Genomic DNA, 20,831 nt, shown 5'->3' on the forward strand with positions numbered 1-20,831 from the left:
GGGAGAATCAGTACATTCCTATCTCTGAAGAAAATCCATGGTAGAACAGCTGAAAGCATGAAAGCCAGGGTCAATACCACCACTGAGCTGATTTTGACTAGGGTGGGACTCTTACTAGTAACTCTAGGATACACCCTGAAGATGGCTTCCCCCTCCCTCTCTGTATATGTCTAAAATCCACTAGAACACGTGTTTCACAGGAAATCTCTCATTAATCCATACAGCAGGAACACATCCTATCATTATGATAAAGAAAACCTTATTAGCTAAGTATTCCATTCAGATGTTCCCCACTGCGTGGGTAATGCCTGTTTTACATAGGAAGGAACTGTGGCTCAGGCAGCATGACTCACCTAGGACTTGCGGAAGAAGAGAGGAGACCATCCTAACAGACACAACTACTGCGAGCACATACACATTCCCGTCTAGTGCAGCTGGGACAATAGGAAGGGTGTAGACAAAGGATAGCCTACACTCCCCCAGAGTGAAGTTTATCCAACCTCGGTAAGAAACATGAATATACAAACTCTTCAGCACCATCAAAGTAAAAATTCCATGAACCAACTTCTGGTTTCTGCTCCAGTGTGTAAAGAGCTTGGAAGTCATCACTCCACCCTAATCGTAAGCAAAAAGCTGAACACAAGGCCAAAAATGAACAACTCTTCTTAGCTGGCTCGGAGAAGCGAGATCAGAGAGCACCCTGCCACCCCAAAAACTGGAGAGACCAACAGCTGAATACAGAGAATCACAACTTACTGGAACAACAAGCTCTGGGGAAACCCTGTCTGGGAAATGAAGCCTGAGCTGTAGGGGATGATCAGCTGGAGCTCAGTGTGGACGAGCCCGAGAGATAAAGACTCCAGGGGTATCAGCCACAGGTGGGGTCCAATACGTCAGTGAGTTTTACCTCCAGAAGCTTCACCAGGTTTCTCATCGTGAATACTGGGAGACAGATCCCTTCCAGCTTCCAGCAGGGGGAGAAGGCAAGGAATCATTTTGAAATATGCCAGAGCATTCTGTTTTTTGTTTTGTTTTGTTTTTTTGATTTATTTATTTGACAGAGAGAGACACAGTGAGAGAGGGAACACAAGCAGGGGGAGTGGGAGAAGAAGAAGCAGGCTTCCTGCTGAGCAGGGAGCCCGATGTGGGGCTCGATCCCAAGACCCTGGGATCATGACCTGAGCCAAAGGCAGACGCCCAAAGACTGAGCCACCCAGGCACCCCCAGAGCATTCTGTTCTTAACAAGGCCTGCCCTCAAGGGAAACTATTCTACCACAGCTAACGTATTGGGAGTTTATCAGATCTTAACTAACCTGGGGAAAGGGCAATAGTCAACTCCAGCCTGCCCCTAGCCTTCTACATGGAGGAAGCGTAATACTCTTTTCTTTTTTTTTTTTTTTTAATATTTTATTTATTTATTTATTTGACAGAGATAGATCACAAGTAGGCAGAGAGGCAGGCAGAGAGAGAGAGGGAGAAGCAGGCTCCCTGCTGAGCAGAGAGCCTGATGCGGGGCTCGATCCCAGGACCCTGAGATCATGACCTGAGCCGAAGGCAGAGGCTTAACCCTCTGAGCCACCCAGGTGCCCCACTCTTTTCTTAATCACCTCTAGCCACCTAGTCCCACCTCTGTAGGAGAGAAACTGAGAAGTATTTGTGAAGGTGACAGCCCAGGGCACAGACCTATCATAGGAATATCAGTGTCGCCTCTCCCCTCTAGAACTTAACACCACATCACTAAAGCCCTATTTCCTGGAGTCCCTTTCACCCAGCATATCATACCCAGTGTTGAAGAAAATCTTACGAGGCATAATAAAAAGCTAAAAAACATAGCTTGAAGAGAGACAAAGCAAGACTCAGATATGGCAGGGATGTTGGAATTATTATACCAGGAATTTAAAACAACCATAATCAGTATGTTAAAAGCTCTAATGGAAAAAGTAGACAACATGGAAGAACAAATGAATAATGTAAACAGAGAGATGAAAATTGTCTTAAAAAATCTTAAAGAATTACTGGAGATCAAAAACACTGCAAAAGAAACGAAGAATGGGTCTGATGGACTCATCAGTAAACTAGATACCGCTAACAGAAGAATCTTTGAGTCTGAGGATAAGTAGGCAGAAACTTCCAAATGGAAAAGCAAAGATTAAAAAAAAAAAAAACCTGAAAAAAATCAGAACAGAGTATCCAAGAAATGGTGGCAAGAACCAAGAGTGTACACACACAGGTAATGGGAATACCAGAATGAGAAGAAAGAGAGACAGGAATAAAAGAATTATTCGAAGTGATAATGACTGAGAATTTCCTCAGATTAATGTTAGACATGAAAACACAGCTCCAGGAATCTCACAGAACACCAAGCAGGATAAATAACAAAAACAAACAAATAAACAAACAAACAAAAACTATACCTAGACATAGCACATTCAGACTGTAGAAAATTAATGATTTTTTAAAAACTCTTGAAAGAAGACAGGAGGGGGGGGAATCGCTTTAGAGAAACAAAGATTAGAATTCCATCCAACTTCTCATAAACCATGCAAGCAAGAAGAGAGTGGAATGATATATCTAAGTGCTGAGAGAGGAAAAAAATGCCAATCTAGAATTCTATACTCTGTGAAAATAATCTTCAAAAGTGAAGGAGAAATAAAGACTTTCCCAGACAACAAAAATTGAGGCAATATGTTGCCAGTAGACCTGCCTTGCAAGAACTATTAAAAGAAGCCCTCCAGAGAGAAGGAAGGGCTGATCTCCATAACGGAAGTAAGAACATCTTACGTAAGTAAGAACATAGGCAGAGAAGGAGTAAGTGATGGTGAAATGACAACTTTAGTTTTCCTACTCTTATTTAGTAGGGAACAGTTTGTTCAAAATAATAATAGCAACAATGTATTTGACTATGTATGCTTATATACATGTTTATGTACACACATATATGTGAAATGAAGGACAGCAATGATACAAGGAATGAGAGGGAAGAATTCTTAATATTTTGTTATAAGATACACTAACTGTGAAGAGGGCCAGTGCTATTTGAAATTAGACTTGGATTCATTGTAAATACATATTGCAAACTCTAGAGCAACCACTAAAACAAAGTGAAAAAATAGGAGAGAAAAATGGCATCATATAAAATGCTCAATGAAAGCTACGGAAAGCAGAAGAACGTGTAGAAGACAAAAATAAGAACAGAAAAAGGGCAAGTAATAGAAAAGAGTAATAAATATGGTATATATCAAGACAGCTATATTAACAACCACTTTAAATGGCAATAGTCTAAATATACAATTAAAAAACAGTGATTGTCAGAACTGATCAAAAAACAAGACCTAACTGACTATATGTTATCTAAAAGAAATCTACTTCCAAAACAGAAAACACTGAGCCCAGATGGGTTCTCTGGTGAAATCTACCAAACATTTAAGGAATAAACCATACTAATTCTCTATAATCTCCTTCAAAATATAGATGCAGAGGGAATACTTCCTAACTCATTCTATGAAGCCAGCATTACCCGATTAACAAAACCAGACAAGGCCATTACAAGAAAATAGCAAACCAATATCTCTTAGGAATATAGATGCAAAATCAACAAAATATTAGCAAATTAAATCCAACAATGTACAAAAAGAATTATATACCATGACCTATCAAGTAGGATCTAACGTATGCAAGGCTGGCTCAACATGTGAAAATCAATTAATGTAATCCCCTTGACAAAATCTAACTCATTCATGATAAAAACTCTCCACAAACTAAGAACAGAAAGAAAACTACTTCAGCTTGATAAAGAACATCTACAAAAATCCTAGAGCTAGCTTCATACTTAATGGTGAGAAACTAGAAGCTTTCCTGCTGAGATCAGAAATATGGCACCACTTTCCAACACCATACTAGAAGTCCCAGTTAATGCAATAACAATTAGACAAGGAAACAAAAAAGTATAGTACAGATTAAGAAGGAAGATGTTTGCAAATGATTTGACTGTCTATATAGAAAACCTGAAAGAATAAAAAACTCCTAGAACTAATAAGTAATTACAACAAGGTTGCAGGATACAGGGATATTATACAAAAGTCAATGGTTTTCTTATATATGAACAACGAACAAAGGGAATTTGAAATTAAAAACACAATACCATTTACTTTAGCGCCCCCCCCCAATGTAAATACTTTGGTATATACCTAACAAAATAGGCACAAAACTTATATGAGCAAAACCCTAAAACCGATGATAAAAATATAAAGTACTTTAAATAAATGGAGAGATATTCCATGTTCACGGGTAGGAAGCCTCAATATTGTCAAGATGTCGTTCTTACCACCTTGATCATAAATTTGTCACAATCTACATCCCAGAAAGTTATTCTGTGGGTGTCAACAGATTCGAAAGTATATGAAAGGCAACAAACAAACAAACTGAACAACCAACACAACATTAAAGAGAAAGAATGAGGTAGGAGGCCTGATGTTAACTGAATTCAAGAATTACCATAAAGTAATCAAGACAAAGTGGTATTGGAAAAAGAACAGGGTAATACAGAAATAGAACAGAATAAAGAGTCCAGAAATTGACCCACATAAATAGAGTCACTGATCTTTGGCAAAGGAGCAAAGGCAATACAATGAGGTAAAGAGAGTCTTTCCAACAAATGGTGCTGGAACAAGTGCACAACCACAGGCAAGCAATCAATCAATCAATCAATCAAGACACAAAACTTATACCCTTCTCAAAAAATTAACTCAAAATGGATCACAGACCTAAATATAAAACCAAATTATTATAAAGCATATGAAACATAATACAGGAAAAAAAACCTAGGTGATCTCTGGTATGGTGATGGCTTTTTAGATAAAACATCACAGTCGTGATCCATGTAAGAACTGATAAAGCTAACCCTCATTAAAATGAAAATATCTGTTTTGGGAAAGGCACTGTCAAGTAAATGAGAAGACAAGCCAAAGACTGAGAAAAAATATTTGCAAATGACATATCTGATGGAGGACTGTTACCCAAAATATACAAAGAGTGCTTAAAATTCAATAAGAAAATGAGCAATCCATTTAAAAAAGTGGTTGAAAGACCTGAACAGATACCTACCCAAAGAAGATAAACAGAGCGTAAATGAATATATGACAGAACTCAGTATCATATATCACTAGGGAAATGCAAATTTAAACAGTGAGATTCTACTTCCCACCTGTTATAATAGCCCAAATTGAAAATACTGACAACACCAAATGCTTCCAAAGACATGGAGCAACAGGAACTCTCCTTCACGGCCGGTGGGAATGCAAAATGGTACAGCCACTTTGGAAGACAGTTTGGTAGTTCCTCATGACACTGCACATAGTCTTGCTATATGACCCAGCAGCAGTCTTACTCCTCAGTATTTAGCCCATCGAACTGAAAACGTACATCTACACCAACACCTGCGGCACACAGCTCTTTACAGCAGTTCTATCCACAACTCCCAGAGCTTAGAAGCAACCGGGAAGTCCTTCAGTAGGTGAATGGATCACTTCGGTCCAGACAACAGAATACTAGTCAGTGGTAAGAACAAATACACCAACGAGCCACAAAAAGACATGGAGGAAGCTTCGTTACGTATTACTACGTGGGACAAGCTGATCTGAAAAGGCAACATACTGTATGATTCTAAACATACGACATTCTGGAAAAGGCAAAACTATGGAGACGGGAAAAGGATCTGTGGTTGTCAGGGACTGTGGGGAGGGAGGGACTTAAGAGTCGGAACACGGAGGATGTTTAGGGCAGTGAAGCCATTCCATAGGTCACTGTAATGATGGATTCACGTCCCCATACATTTGTTAAAACCCATTGAGTGTACACCACCAAGGGTGAATCCTAATGCGAACTATGGACTCCGGGTGACTGTGACGTGTCAATGCTGGTACCCTGATTGTAGCAATGGACCATCTGCTGGGATATGCTGACAGTGGGGCAGGTGCACCACATGTATAGGGCCAGGAGATATATGGGAATCTCTGTTTTTTATGCACAAGTTTGCTATGAACTTTAAACTGCTCTAAAAACTAGTCTTCTAAAAAAATTTGTGAACTGATATATTATCCTGTATTTTCTATCGTATTCTATTTTTTTAAAATTTCTTTCAACAAATTCTGGTCATCTCCTAGGAAACTTATTTCACGAGCCACTAATGGGCTGGAAGGAAGCCCCTCCCCCCCAAATTGCTATAGGGCAGTGTCTTCAGAGGCCCTATGAAATCCATTCTCTATCCCACAGGCTCCAGTGGTCACAGTCGGCTCATTCAGTTTCTGAGCAAGAGGACTTCCCAGCCACCAGCCACCAGCCCAGGGGGGGGACAGGTCCCTGAGGACAGCTGCAGTACCTGGAGGGAGGGTCTCCATGCTCTGTGCTTTCTCATCCCCGTTGCTGTGATGAAGGTCTTTCTTTTTAATTGGGTCAATTTCATTCCAGTCCTCCTAAGGGGAACAAAGACACCATATGAGTTGATCAGTTTCTCAAGCGTATCTGCATTTACCAGTTCAATCAACAGTAAGTGGGAGGATGTCTGCGGGCCCTGGGGATGCAAATGATGAGGGAGAGAGAATTCCCGTCTCCAGGACCTGCATCCCAGGACTTCTCAGACACTGGCGACGTGAGGGGACAACAGTATGGGAGTGGCCTTTTCTAAGGAGAGATTTCCACTTCCCTCTTCATTTTAATATTTGCACTGCCTAAGTGTGGGAAGGAAATACTCCGGAAATTCCCAGGGCTCTGTGGATCTGTGAAGGTAGGGAAGGGAGATGGGGAGAGTAGATTAAATAAAATAATTCAATAGTGGTTAAATTAAAGCCATTAAAATCAGGGTAGCTCTCCAGACATCTTAAGATGGTTTAAGGACACCCTAGGATGCAAATTCTCCCTCCAGGCCCCTTGGAGCCCTCCTCTGAGGTTGCTAAATGATTTAATTCCACTGAGTAACAGTGGAGGGAGGAGGAAGACCAGCCAAGCTTTTCCTAGGGCTCACTCTAATAAGACTGCCAATAGAACAGAGCTGTAAATTAAGGGTTTAATGTGAAACCAGAATAAGATATAAGCTCTGGCAGAATTTATTCAGCTCATCTGCACAAACAATTTACTCTAATCCATCAACATTAAATCAAACTAAAAAACATCGCCATGACCACAGAGCTAAATATATTTTGCAACCACTTGGAATCTGATTTCGGCAAATCGAGTAAGAAAGGCTTCTGTATATAACCCAGATCAGAAACGTCCCATGGCTAGTCATTTTCCTACCCAGACTTCTGCGAGCCCAGCATTGTCGACTGAGCATGCCCCCCAAGCAGAGGCTGCCGGCACGATCCGCAGCGTTAAGCCCTCCAATGGGGGAGACCCGACCAGTTCCGAACAGGTCTGTCCAGCCAGCATTCCTCTGGGCCAGCACTGGCTGTGTGTTGTGCAAAAGCTGACCACTGGAGACATTTTGGCTCTTCAAAAAGTAAAGTGAGATCTTCAAGGAGGGCAATCCCTGGGGGCTGGGCCAAATCTGACATTTTCCCCAAATGCAACTTGCTCTGCCAATCATCTGCAGTTTTACTCAAACGGTACAGTAATCAAAGAGAAACCATGCCTAAGCTTCCTCCCTCTTGAAGCCAGCTTTCCCTTCAGCGGCTTCTTCGGGGATACAGCTGGCTCGATCACCATGGAAATGATGGGTGGGGCACACAGGAGGATGACCCCACTGCAGAAAGAGGGGGCTGGTGAGGAATCTTCATGCCCTGGCAGTCCTAGCCCCACCCAGCCATCACAAGGCCTTTGTCCTTCAGGTGCCCCAAGTGCTGGGACTTTTGAAGATTTTACCCTGCATTTTAACAAAGGTATTAAAATGCATCTGTGTCCCAATTCAAGCATTCTTTTGCTTCAAAATTTTTTTTTTCAAAGGTATTCATAAATTGGCTTTTGAGATTATCTGGTTAAAAATAAACTTTCGGTTTACTATCGGCAATGATCTCGCAGCAAGACTGGCAAAGGCATGGGAGGGAGAGAATCTAACCTACAACCTTGACAATATATGGAAACATGCGGATACAAATTCAGTAAGTAATGAAGTAACCAGAGTCACGCTGTGCAGACTTTTAATTAAGCATTATTAATTCTTACTTTGCATCTTGCTTATAGCATTCTGTGGCTAATAACTTTTTCCCCCCACGGGCATTACACTGGCTAATGGATCAAACCATTTAACCTTGTACTTGAACAAAATCAAACGTGAAAGTTGCTTATGGGGCCAGTGCCTTACTTTCCACGTGTGAGAACCAAGGCATCGGCTATATGCTCGGCAGAATCGACACTGGGGCAGGTCAGCCATCCGCGCTTTCGTGGAAAGTAAATGCTTCCTTCTTCCCACAGGCGGGACCGACTAGTCCACATGCAACACTCCTTAACCTCCCCTCCCACTGCCAATCCAGCACCCCCAATACAAAACCAAAGTGGGAGCCCGGAATGCGCTGAGTGGCTACATCCAAGCGGGTGAAATGATGCTAAGCCCCACTGACAGATCCCTACTGCGCATCACATGCTCTTGTCCCTGCCACAGCCACCCGGCTGCTTACAAGTCCTGTTTCACGAGGGGCATGTGGAGGTCGGCGAGCCTATGCAGCCTGCCCATGTCGGTCACGCAGAGAGCGATAAGCTAAAGGTGGCTTCTTCCCAGTCAGGACTCCGTTTAAACCAAGTGACGAGAGCCTGAGTCTCACAATATCACACGACTCCAAGGATACGTTTCTAGGAGGTCTTTCTCAAAGGACTCTTTTACCCTGGACTCCCGAGTCAAGAACTGAGAATGACCATGGTAAGCACCTGCTCCTAGAGGAGAGTGAGGAGCTGGAGGGAGAAAAGGACCCACCAAGGCTGCTAACACTCAGAGCGCTTGGGAGGCGCCGAGCCCCATTCTAGACACTGCACACACCCTGATCTTCTGCACGGTGCTCTGGATAGCCCCATTTTACAGATGAGGAGGTTGAGGCACTGAGAGCTTACATAGCACAAAGGACACAACAAGGCTAGACTTGAACCCAGGGGATTTAGTATTGGTTCCGCGGTCTCTATCATTCTACTCTACTTTTAGATAAAACATCTTCCCCCTCTACCAAGCAGGTAGAGACAAGTAAGGCAAAACAATGTATTAACCATGCATCTCAGCATATGTCTGATCATTGTAAATGCCTGATCGTTCAGGATCACTGACTGGATTCACTGCCTGAGACAGAGTCTGCCTGTGTAGGACCTGCCACCTTTCAACAGCTCACCCTTCCAGACACTTGTCATGTTCCACTCTTTTCCCGTAGCCCTGACCCATGGCCTTTGCTGGATGAAAGAAAGTCTCCAGAGACACGGTGGGGACCGGGCGGCTTCACCTTGGCAGATCGTGCCTGATGGGGTGCAGACAAGCATCCAACGATGATGGCACAGGGTCACACACCCTGAAGACTGCGGGGGCAGGGCATGCCGGCGGGAGTGTCGAGAAGGCTCTGAGAATCCTGTGTGCCAGAAGCGACACCTTGCAGAGACCCGAGAGGGTCAAGAATTGACCTGGTGAGATGAAATGATGGGGGTGGGGAGATGAAGGTCGTGACGGAGGAAACAGCACAGAAGACAGAAAACAGACACGGACGAGGCAAGATACCGAGACTTGAGACTTGGGTTCCAGAAACATCTCTTTGGCCGTAGTGTAGGGAGCACATGGAGGGGATAGAAGAGAGGCCAGCGGAGCAATGCAGCAAGGGACCGTGGTGAGCTGCTTGGATCTGGGTCCCAGAGATGAGGAGAGGAGGTCGGCACAGCCATGGGTTGGGAATTGGAAGGGGAGAGTGAGAAGGAAGGAAGGAATCAGAGCTGCAGGTTTCCTACCTGCATGTTTGGACAGGAGGGGCACTCCCGCTAAGGAACACAAACCAGTGGTGTGGGCGGGGTAAGGAGCGGTGCCAGGAAAGAGGCACGAGTCTGTTTGGGAAATTTGGGGGTTCCTGCAAGATATCAAGAGGAGGTAGCTGGCAAACATGGGAAGACACATGGTTGCAGCTTTGGAAAAGCAGGAGACCATGGAAGCTGCTGGTGAGTGTGTGAGAGCATCCGGGGAGGGAGTGAGCCGAGTGAGAATGGGGTCCTGGACTGGGGGGCGGGGGATGCCAATACCTTAGGGGCAGGCAGGCACGTGGCATGTTGGGGAGGAGCTGGGACCTGGGAGCTGAAGCTTCGGGTCTAGCCACGGGGGTCTGAGGAAGCCATCAGCCTCTGTCCACTGGGCCACCGGGCTGAAGGTCGCATAGTTCCTGCTTGCCCTAAGCATTCCTGGGGACCAGATGGAGCCAGCACTTTCTTGTACATTCTACCTATCACATATACATTTGGTGTCCGAAAGCACTTGAGGTCCCTGGAGGGCAGGAGGGCACCGAGGGTGGTGCTGCTCCTGTGAGTTTCCTAACAACAGAGCTGGGAAAAAAGTCCCCCCGCTGCTCGCTCAGACGGATCGGCCCGGCCTCGCCCACTCTGCAGAGGAAGCATTTCCTTACAGCAACTCCCCACCACACAGCCACATACACTGGAGGACTTAATTACACACGCGGAGGCTCGCTTCACAAGGGAACGCGCGGGACGAAAACTCGGGAGAGGCCTCTCATGCCCAGGACCTGCAGACAGCCAGGACACGCCACCAACTGATCCATCTGTCTGTTCCCCCGTAAGAGCAAATGACGCGGTGGCAGACAGGTCCTCTTCCCAGTGGTGCGGGTAAACTGCTGAGATGAGAGAAGCAATGATGTGAGGGATGCCGGGTCAGGAGTTACAGGGAATCCAGAGCCCGCGATCTGGTCACCCTGCTCTGACTGCCCAGGCTGCTGCCCATCTCTGCGCCGTCCCCTCCCACCCCCTGCGGGGGGCTGTGACACCGCATGCACAGTGACTAGCCCACAGATAGCCCGTGCTGCTGACCAGCGTGGGCAAGGGTGGGCTCGGTGGTTCTGGCCCCACACCGGGCTCTGGCCGGGAAGTCGGAGCAGAGGTCGGCCAACCCCATCAGCCACCGCAGAGCGGAGGAAGCCGCTGCCCCCGCCGGACTTTGCCATTTTGAGCACACTGGGGGGATGACCTGGAGGGCCTCACCTGAGGCATGAGACCGTCTGGGCCCTCTTAGTGGGCATGTGAGCCAGAGCGAGCGCAAACCCAATTTCCTGTCCTCGTACTTACTGACCGACCTGCGCCTCGCAGCCTCCTACTACTCATACTTGAACTCGGTGAGTTCTTGTAGAGCCTCAGAAGCTCGAGATGGGCACTTTGATCGCACCGTTCCTACAAACGTGCGCGACGGAGTGGTCTGTTATCACCTGGAGCACAGACGACATTAAATCAGGCCGGGAGACGGTTCGGATGGAAGGGAAGGGCTGAGCGATGTCTGTTGACCTACCGCAATTAGAGAGCACGACGGCCAAAATCATCCTTTTCCCAAGAAGATAAAAGAACGAGTTTTAATAAAACAGTGTTCCTTTCAGAAACAGTAGATCCAACAGGTTGGCTGACTGAGTAGTTACGAAAATTAACTAAGTGCAAACACAGCTTTAGTCGTTAAAAGATGGTTCTCCCACCATATTCCCAGTCTGATCGATCTGGGTTTCAAAACAAGAAGAGATAAACACCAAGTGGGCTCGGCTTTTGCCAGAGACAGGTGTCCGCGTGCGGAGGCGGGTGATGAGGCAGAAAGGCCCAGGCAGGGGAGCAGAGAGGGTCGGCCTTCCACCTGCGAACAGACGGCCACGAGCGCGTTCAGGGCGCGGTTTCATCCCTGCTTCTTGTCCCAGATGAGAAAAGCCACCCAGAAGGGCTAAGGGACTGATCGTGTTGTCAACCACTGCAAAACAAGTTCCCTCCAAACCGGGAGGCTCGAAACAAGGAACATTTGTTACTTCCCAGCACGTCTGAGAGTCAGGAATCCGGGTGGGTCTGGCTCACGGTCCCTCGGGAGGCTGCCATTAAAAGATGTCAGCCAAGGCCGCCACTGTCCTAGGGTCCGAATGGGCTGAGGGGCTGTTCCCAAGATCGTTCACTCACACAGCTGCTGGTTAGTGGAGTGCCTTACCACGCAGTCACACGTGGGGCTGCTTGCGTGCCCGCACAACATGGCAGCTGGCCTCCCCCAGAGGAAGACATCTGACAAGACAGGAAGGCTGGGGGAGACAGACAGAGGGAGAGAGGCAGACAGCAGGACTCCTTTCATAGCTTGGTCCTGGAAACCAGATGCCATCATCCTGCTGATTAGGAGCGCCTCACTACGTCCAGCCCACAGTCAAGGGGAGGGGAATGAGATCCCGCATTTTGAGGAAAAGACTGTCAAACAATCAGTGAGCCCGTTCTAAAACCACCACGTGTGTCAGTGTCTAAGACTGGGAGTGGCAGAGATGAGGCAGGAATATTCCCCGGGGAGACAGGACACTGCTGGGACCCAGTCAGTCAGTTACCCACACAGGGGAGCCACAAGGGGACGGGGGTCCAAGAGATGAGTCACGGCAGGGTCAGGTCAGCCCAGTAAAAAACGTTACTTCATTTCACATTGACCTCTTGTCTACGGGCCAATATAAAGACTAACACCACTTGTAGTAACACGTTTGAATCACGAACCACGGTTGAAGCAAACACGCTTACAAACGTAAAACAGATGATGAAGGTCGGGGTATACTGCGGACTCAGCAGAGGCTGTCTCCATAAATTTTAAACGGCTAACATTGTATTTGTTAACAGAGATAAAAATATCACGGTGGAAGGAAAAAAGAAAATAAATAGGTTGTTTTTAATCTCCCTTTACTGAAATATAGTTTGTCACTGTTAAATTATTTCAGCTGACTAGACCATATGCTCAGAGGCAGATGAAGTAACCAAAAATACCATCTGAATGACTACTTGATTTTTTCCTCATCAACTGTCTACTTCCCACTGTTACTTAATGACTGTTTAGCAATCATGACCACCACAACCCAGCCGTACAGGAATATTCGAGTTCGGTGAGGGGAGGGGGGAAGCCAGGCTGCCAGATCTGTTAAAAAGATGTGATCATTAATATTTCCACAGCCCACTTAATTGTTTACTTGAAAGCAAATTGTTTAAAGAGCAGACTTCATTTCCTGCTAAAGACCAAGACCTCCCAAATCCCAGCACTCTCACGATGAGCTGAGCCACAGAGACAGAAGGACTATTTACTGTTTCTAATTCTTCAGGGTGGGTATCCCACCAGATCAGCACAGAGGAATAATTCCTAGGTCTTCTTATGAGAGGACGAAAAAAACCTGCTGATATAAGGTGTCACTGATGAAATTTTACGTTCCGGACAGGGTGTGTGACCCATTAAGAAAATGATAAATTGGGGTGCCTGGGTGGCTCAGTGGGTTAAGCCTCTGCCTTCGGCTCAGGTCATGATCCCGGGGTCCTGGGATCAAGCCCCGCATCGGGCTCTCTGCTCAGCGGGGAGCCTGCTTCCCTCTCTCTCTCTGTGCCTTGCCTCTCTGCCTACTTGTGATCTCTGTCAAATAAATAAAATAAAAATCTTAAGAAAAAAAAAAAGAAAATGATAAATTAACTTCAACTCACTGGGAAACAGAACGCTCAGGGGAAGCCTCCTTAGCTAGGCTAGGAGTCAGGTCACTATGAACCATGACCAAACTTCAGTTAAAACCAGAAGCCTCTACCCTACAAACACTGACATCAATGCATTTATAAAAGAGACGGTTTCTAGAACACTGTATATCAACTATGCTTAATAACTTCTTTTTAAATCAAAGCAATGAGACATGAAAATAGATGGGGGGACAAAAGATTTCTACTTCTAAGTAAGAGTTCCCACTGAAAACTTAAGAGGAAGAGTATTCTCTTCCTTCCTAATCGTCACAGAACAGGAAGGGGACATAATATACTATAGAGACCAGAACCATGCTGGCTCAGTCACTCAACCATTTCTGAACACGCATTTTGTACACAGGCACCAATAAGAATCCCTGACGCCGTATTTCATCACTTGGGGAAAGCAAGTCAAACAAGCTGGATGAGGAGGAAAAAAGCTCAGGGGGACTTTCCAAAGGCAGCCTCCTGACATTTTCCATAATCTTTATTCAGGTTAAGTATCAAAAGATAGAAGGCGGGGGCCTGCGTGGCTCAGTGGGTTAAGTGATTGCCTTCGGCTCAGGTCATGATCTCAGGGTCCTGGGATCGAGCCCCGTGTCGGATTCCCTGCTTGGAAGGAAGTCCGCTTCTCCCTCTCCCACTCCCCCTGCTTGTGTTCCCTCTCTCACTGTGTGTCTCCCTCTGTCAAATAATAAATAAAATCTTAAAAAAAAAAAAAAAAAGGCAAAAAGGCCAAGTCTCCCGGCTTTCTCCAAGGCTGGTCCCTGCCCCGGCGTGGGGATGAGAGCCAGCGCGGGCATCTTCCAGAAGCTCCCCAGGCAGCTCTAATGCAGTCAGGGTGGAGAACCATTAGCTTCACGGAGGTACTTGCAAGTTTCCCCACTCATTTCTCTAGCCGAGTTCACGAAACTCAGTGCTGCTAAAACGTAAGGGGCAAATTTCTACTGCGGGTTCAAGTCACAGGCTGCTTCATACATAATCACTGGCTCACAAATAAAGAAATACATTATGATAAAGGTCACTGCTTTGTTTATGGTCCAGTGGAGTCTCAGAGAAACGTGGGCGGGGGAGGAATACCGTGGGGCTACCCGTTATTTGGGAGCTATGACGATCAACTGGACTGAAGTCATGAGCTCTTCAACTGGTTTTTTAGCTTCTCTAACGTGCAGAGGGCCAGGGGCCCCAGACTGAACACTCACTCCATACACAGCCAGTCAACTGCCTTCACTTAGTCAAAATCTTCCGTTGGAAGCCCCGTGGCCACGTGCAGACGAAATGTCCATTGGTGACTCCGCCCGCTCAATCCAGAAACTCTGGAGCCTGAGATGAGACGAGGAAAGGTTTGGGATGGGTCATGGGCAGGGCAAATGGACCCTGTTCTCTATCACCTTGAGCAGTTCAGGGCCTCCGGTTTCCAATATGCAACATAGAAATTTTGGGGCACCTGAGTGGCTCAGTGGCTTAAGCGTCTGCCTTCAGCTCAGGTCATGGTCTCAGGGTCGTGGGATGGAGCCCCGAATTGGGCTCTCTGCTCAGCAGGGAGACTGCTTCACCCCCCGCCCCCACCCCCGCATCGTTGCTTACTTGTGATCTCTGTCAAATAAATAAAATCTTAAAAAAAAAAAAAAAGAAAAAAAAAAGAAATGTAAAGACCCCTCCCCTCCATCACACCCCACGAGATGTAACAGGGCTCCAGTGGACTGTAAGGCATTAAACAAGTTAGACACCAAGTCCCATCACTGAGAACATCACTTGCCTTCTTCCAATTGGAGGGACGGGCCTTCGCCCCTCTTTCTCCTTCATTACTCAGGCTACTGAACGTCCTCCTTCCTCCCCGTCATTAGCTCGTTCACTGACTTGCTAACATGTAGACAACGTGACTTCTGTGATTTTCCTTCCCTAAACCCCAAACCTCAGTCTCATCATGAGGAAAACACTAGATAAACCCCAAATGCAGGATATATTTTTTACCAAATCCTTGACCAGGACTCTTCAAAACCACCAAGGTCATCAAAAACGAGAAAGGCTGAGGACCGTCATGACCCAGGGGAGCCAAAAAAAGATTGGACAACCCAATGTAACATGGGATCTGGACAGGTACTGGAAGAGAAAGAACATTAGGGAAAAACTCAAGAAATCTGAATAATGTAGGGACTTCAGTTTATAATAATGGATCGGTATTGGTTCTTTAATTATAACGCATGTACCATACTAATCTGAGACAGTCCCCACAGGGGAAACTGGGTACGGGGTACATGACAATCCCCGCACTTGTGTTCCCGGTTTTTCTGCAAATCTGAAACTCTTCTAAAAAACAGTTTTAAAAAAAACCCTTAAACTAAATGCGTGCATAGATCTTATTTACATAAAAGGAAAATAATTACATTAAACACTGCTGGTTCAACATCTGTCAACTATGTATTTCGAGGGTGTCTGTCAATTTTTAATAGCAATTTTAACTCCACTCCCTCTCCCTGCAGGGAGCTAAGGTGTGAATCTCTTGATAAATGCTGATTTTAAAGCCAATTTTTGCAATGAGACACAGAGCCCAGGAGCAATCTATTTCACACCACAATTCTCTTTTCAAGAGCAATCAATCCACCCTAAACTCCCATGCTCACAGTAGATGACCAGAGCAATAGGTGGCTCAGAGAAGGGGGGGAGCACAAGGCAGGCTATTAACATGCAGCTTTTCCTCATTCCTGCTTCTAAGTAAGAGTTTATGAAGCCAGACGGCTCTCGGGCCAGGTCATAAACATTCCCAAACGCAGGAGCCGCAGGCCTCTTAATAGGGAGGCACTGGCTGGCAGAATTAGAGCCCACAAGTTAGCTGAGCACCTGCTATTTTAAGGAGCTGTTTATGGCCTCATTTTTTATCACTTGATCTGATTCCACCTCTTTCTTCCTGTAAAGAGAGAAACTGCTTCTCCTATCGGGTCGGGGGCAGGGGGGTTTCTCAGACAAAACCCCTTCTTCATGGCTGCTCTCTTTCTTGTTCCGGAATTTTCAACATTAACTGAAGCAGGTTATCTTACTTTAGAGAAATGATGAATTGCAGCAACTTGACAAGAAAATGTCTTTTTTAACAAAAAGAAAATGTATTTTAGAAAATTACTGGGATGCTTGGGTGGCTCAGTCAGTTAAGCGTCTGACTCTTGATTTTGGCTCAGGTCATGATCAGGGTCGTGGGATCAAGCCCAGCATCCGGGCCTATACTCCAGGGAATCTGCTTGAGATTCTCTCTCTCCCTCTCCCTCCGCCCCACCCCCAGTCACGCGCACACGCTCTAAATAAAATCTGAAAAATAAAAGAAAATTACATTCCCCGTGACTTTTGCAAAGACCAGTTGTATATTAAAGTTAGGAAATCCTGATTCCCTATAGATGAGAAAAAAGTGGGAACAGAAAGGTTAAGGAGGCAGGTGGCATGGCACAGTGTGGAGCAGCCGGCAGGGACAGACAGGTGGCATTCCGGTCAGCCTTGTCCGGCCGAGATTCCCCCCTTCATCGCTACATCCCACACCCCCGCTGCTGCCCCTCCTTCCCCCACTGCAGTGGCCACCAGGCTTCCTCCAAGCTCGGAAGCACCCTGACCTGGGTGTCGATACCCTGGCAGACTTGCTTGCCCACTCTGCCTCAGCTACCGGGTGTATCATATCTCGCAAAACTGCGCCCCAATGCTCCCCTGTCATCAGCAGGTGCCGGCCCCTGGCCCATTTGCTGAACCATTTACGACTGGTTCCTTCCTCACTCAGCTCTGTAACTACCAGAGTCAGAACTCTCTTAGGGGAAGTTCCTCCATGGACATCAGATCCATTTTGAAGAGCATCTCCAGGAGAAAAGTGAGTCCTAGAATGATATGCTAAGGGCTCCAAGGGGGGCTGGGATCAGGAAGCAAATGGAGAATCTGAAATTATGTTTCCTGCCTCCCCCTTATGGAATCACAGGTCATCAGAGTCAGAAATCGCCGGTAGCTCAGGTCAGGGACAGCTGGACAGGTGTGAGCGGGACGGATTCTCCCTATTAAAGCCTTGCCCACACCAAGCACGGCGGGCTGTTCTTCTCTCACTGACTCCTCCTGACTGCCCAGCGAGCGGGACACAGCCATTCTGCCCCCAGCCGCAGGTTCCCCTTATAGTACATTCCCCGTGCCCCTCGACGGAAATTCAGTCCAAGCACAACTGAGGTTTCCATTCCCTTTTCTTTGGGGCCAATTAAATTCAGAGAGATCTGGATGTTGGAAAAAGGAAAGCAGGGGAGACGTGAGAGGAGAGGAGGCGGCTTCCCCCAAGCTGCCCTGGGAAAGACGGCACGGGGAGCCAAGCCCTGCACACCGCCACGACCAATGCCAAGGCTGGGCAACCTGAACGCTTGGAAAACATATCGTGATTCATGTCAAGAATAGTAGGTAGATGACGAGGACCCATGTGGGTCTTTTTAGAAAATCAGTGCGCGTGGCTAGAGGACCAGAGACATCATGTGTGAAGCACAGCTCGGAAGATGCACGTCACGGGCAGTGCAGGCAAAGGAGCCCAAGAGCATCTCAGTGAGACAGCGGGAAGGAGTCTTCGGAAATTTCTAACAAATGCGTAACAGCAAGTGGGAATGATGCAGCATTTACCTAGGTGAATTTAAAATTCACTGTTCTCATTAACATTCCCTTCACCTGGGGTTCGATGCCTCTCTGCCTGCTCAATGAACACCCCCAAAACCCTAGAACGCTTGCCCGAAATCTGCTTTTCTCATCAGGCTCTCATTTTGTTAATCCCAAGTTTTTCTTTCACAAAGCATTTGTGCAAACGGAACACCGCCGCCCATCATTAGCCCATTTGATAGACAAGCAAATACAGGGGGAAAGGTGGTTGACACGAGACCCCTCCAGCCTGCCCTCAAACAGTTTTCTTCCTGGAGCTCCAGGCTCTTTTCTTAGGACGTTATTTCCATCAGGTCACAGAAGCCACGCGGAGCATTTGCATCCATCCCTGGTGTGAGGGGTTCCGCAGCAATACTCTGCCCCCAAGGACAGGGAAAGCCCAGCCCAGCTGGGCACCATCTGCTGGCACGTTCCACGGGGGCTGGTTGCCTCCGGAGCCTCCCTCCCTCCTGTGTTTTGTCCTGGGACAGGACGGACAGCTCTGGTCAGGGACAAGCTGTTTGATCCCTCGACCCCTGTCACATTTATTTACACGTCCATTCTCTGCCTCCAACAGCTGGGACATTTTCCACACTATTCCAGTATGTGGTATTACAACACGGGCTGCAGATGTCCCACTCTCTTCTTCTTTTTTTTTTTTTTTAAAGATTTTATTTATTTGACAGAGAGAGAGAGAGAGATCACAGGTAGACAGAGAGGCAGGTGGGGGGTGGGGGAAGCAGGCTCCCCGCGGAGCAGAGATCCTGATGCGGGGCTCGATCCCAGGACCCTGAGATCATGACCTGAGCCGAAGGCAGAGGCTTAACCCACTGAGCCACCCAGGTGCCCACGTCCCACTCTCTTCTTAAAGAGCAAAAGGAGAGACTGTAAATTAGTCCAACCTGACTGGGAAGCAACTGGACGCCACACATCAAGAACCAGAAAGACACTTATAACCTCTAAGCTGAGAAATTGCATTTCTGTGAGTGTATCCTAATGAACTCACCCAGAAAAAGGAACAAATCTTAGGCACAAATGTTGCAGCATTGTGTCTAAGAAAAAAAAAAGAAAAGAATGTATTCACCAATAAGAGATTGGTTAAATTATGTTATAGCCCCTCAAAAGAATATTATGGAACCATTAAAAATTATAATTATAAGGATCACACAGCCATATGCAAATGCTTATAATATGTTAAATGAAAAAGCAGGAAACAAAATTTTATGTACACAATGAAACAACTATATGAAACAACGTAGCCATATGGATTAGCCTGGAATGAAACGCACTAAAATAAAAATGGTTGTGGCAGAGTGAAGAATAATGAGTTTTGTCTCTACTTCTCAAACTTTCTGTCATGTTTTTAAATTACCTTCATGAATAATAAATTTAAACACAGACACGTTGAGGTTGGAACCTCAAACCTATGCACTGTTTTACATTACAAAAGGCACTGTGGCGGCTGGCTTTTATCTGGCCAGAGTAAGGATGCCACCCAAAGTGCCTGGGGAAACCTGCGGGGACACAGGAGCTGTTCCTAGAAATGGGTGTGACCTGGCCTCTGTTTTCAAGGCCTGAGGTCAACACACTATTCTAGAAGCCCGGGAGGTCATCCCTCCCCCCAGGAACGGGAAGAGTCCCTGCTGTTCTGTGAGGGGGGCGAGGGGGGCTTAGGGGGGTGGGAGGGGAGTTGGCACTGCCAGGCCTATGGAGGGGCCCACCTCCTCTGCATGTATCTCTTTCCCTATTGAGTGCTCCTTCCAGAAACTGGTCAACAAAACGTTGCATGCTTACGGCCACTACTGGCACTGACCTTTTGAGTAAGGGGCACGCTGGGCCCTAACGCGCAGTTCAGAGGCAAGTTCATGCACAGGGGTAAATCAAAGCACGGCTCTTCCCCCGGGCTGCCCGTCCACGGCCCGCCTGCCTGTTCCTCCAGTAGAGAACTCGGAGGGGATGGGAATGACAATGGCAGTGATGCCACCTCCACGGGGCAGACATTTACGGAGAGCTTCCTAAGTGACAGGAGCGCTAGGGTCGCTACACGGACACTCTATCATTCTTCTCGACTTCTGGAGAGGTAGTATAAATGCCCCCATTCAAAGACGGGAAAATTGAGAACCAGAGAATTGAGCGCCTGTGGCAAACAGGCAGCACATCTGGGGTCACACCCCAGTCTGACCAGCCCAGGCTCCCTGTTCCATCCACACACCAGGCCAGGTCTGGGATGGCCTGGCTCACTCGGTGCCCACCTAGGTAGTTAGAATCAAACTAACTCCAGTTCATCTAGGTAAAGTGTCTGGCTCACAATTTGTGAGACAGGAACTGGGGAATGCCCATCCTTCCTCTTATCTTCTCTCATTAAATTTCAGAAAATTACAATCTTACACTAATACTCCGTTTCAAAGGCTGCTTTCCTACTCACACGCGTTATCTCATTTAATCATAATGGGAAAGTTGGGGAGAAGGTCATCTGCGGGAGGCTCAGGCTTTGCAGGCAAATTCAGATTCCTGCTCTGGAGCTCACAGCAACAGGAGTCGT

The 20,831-nt window shown here is 46.7% G+C and overlaps 1 protein-coding gene across 1 annotated transcript in view; it reads right to left on the minus strand.

The window, feature by feature from the left end:
- Positions 1-20,831, minus strand: part of GALNT2 (polypeptide N-acetylgalactosaminyltransferase 2) — a 180,376-nt gene that overhangs the window by 78,012 nt on the left and 81,533 nt on the right. Inside the window, exon 2 of the mRNA XM_032841093.1 lies at positions 6,378-6,471. Coding sequence (XP_032696984.1) covers positions 6,378-6,471 — 94 coding nt within the window. The remainder of the gene's footprint in view (positions 1-6,377; positions 6,472-20,831) is intronic.

This window comes from Lontra canadensis, unplaced genomic scaffold (genome assembly GCF_010015895.1).
Source record: "Lontra canadensis isolate GAN:19392208 unplaced genomic scaffold, GSC_riverotter_1.0 scaffold120, whole genome shotgun sequence".
NCBI classification, from domain to species: domain Eukaryota; kingdom Metazoa; phylum Chordata; class Mammalia; order Carnivora; family Mustelidae; genus Lontra; species Lontra canadensis.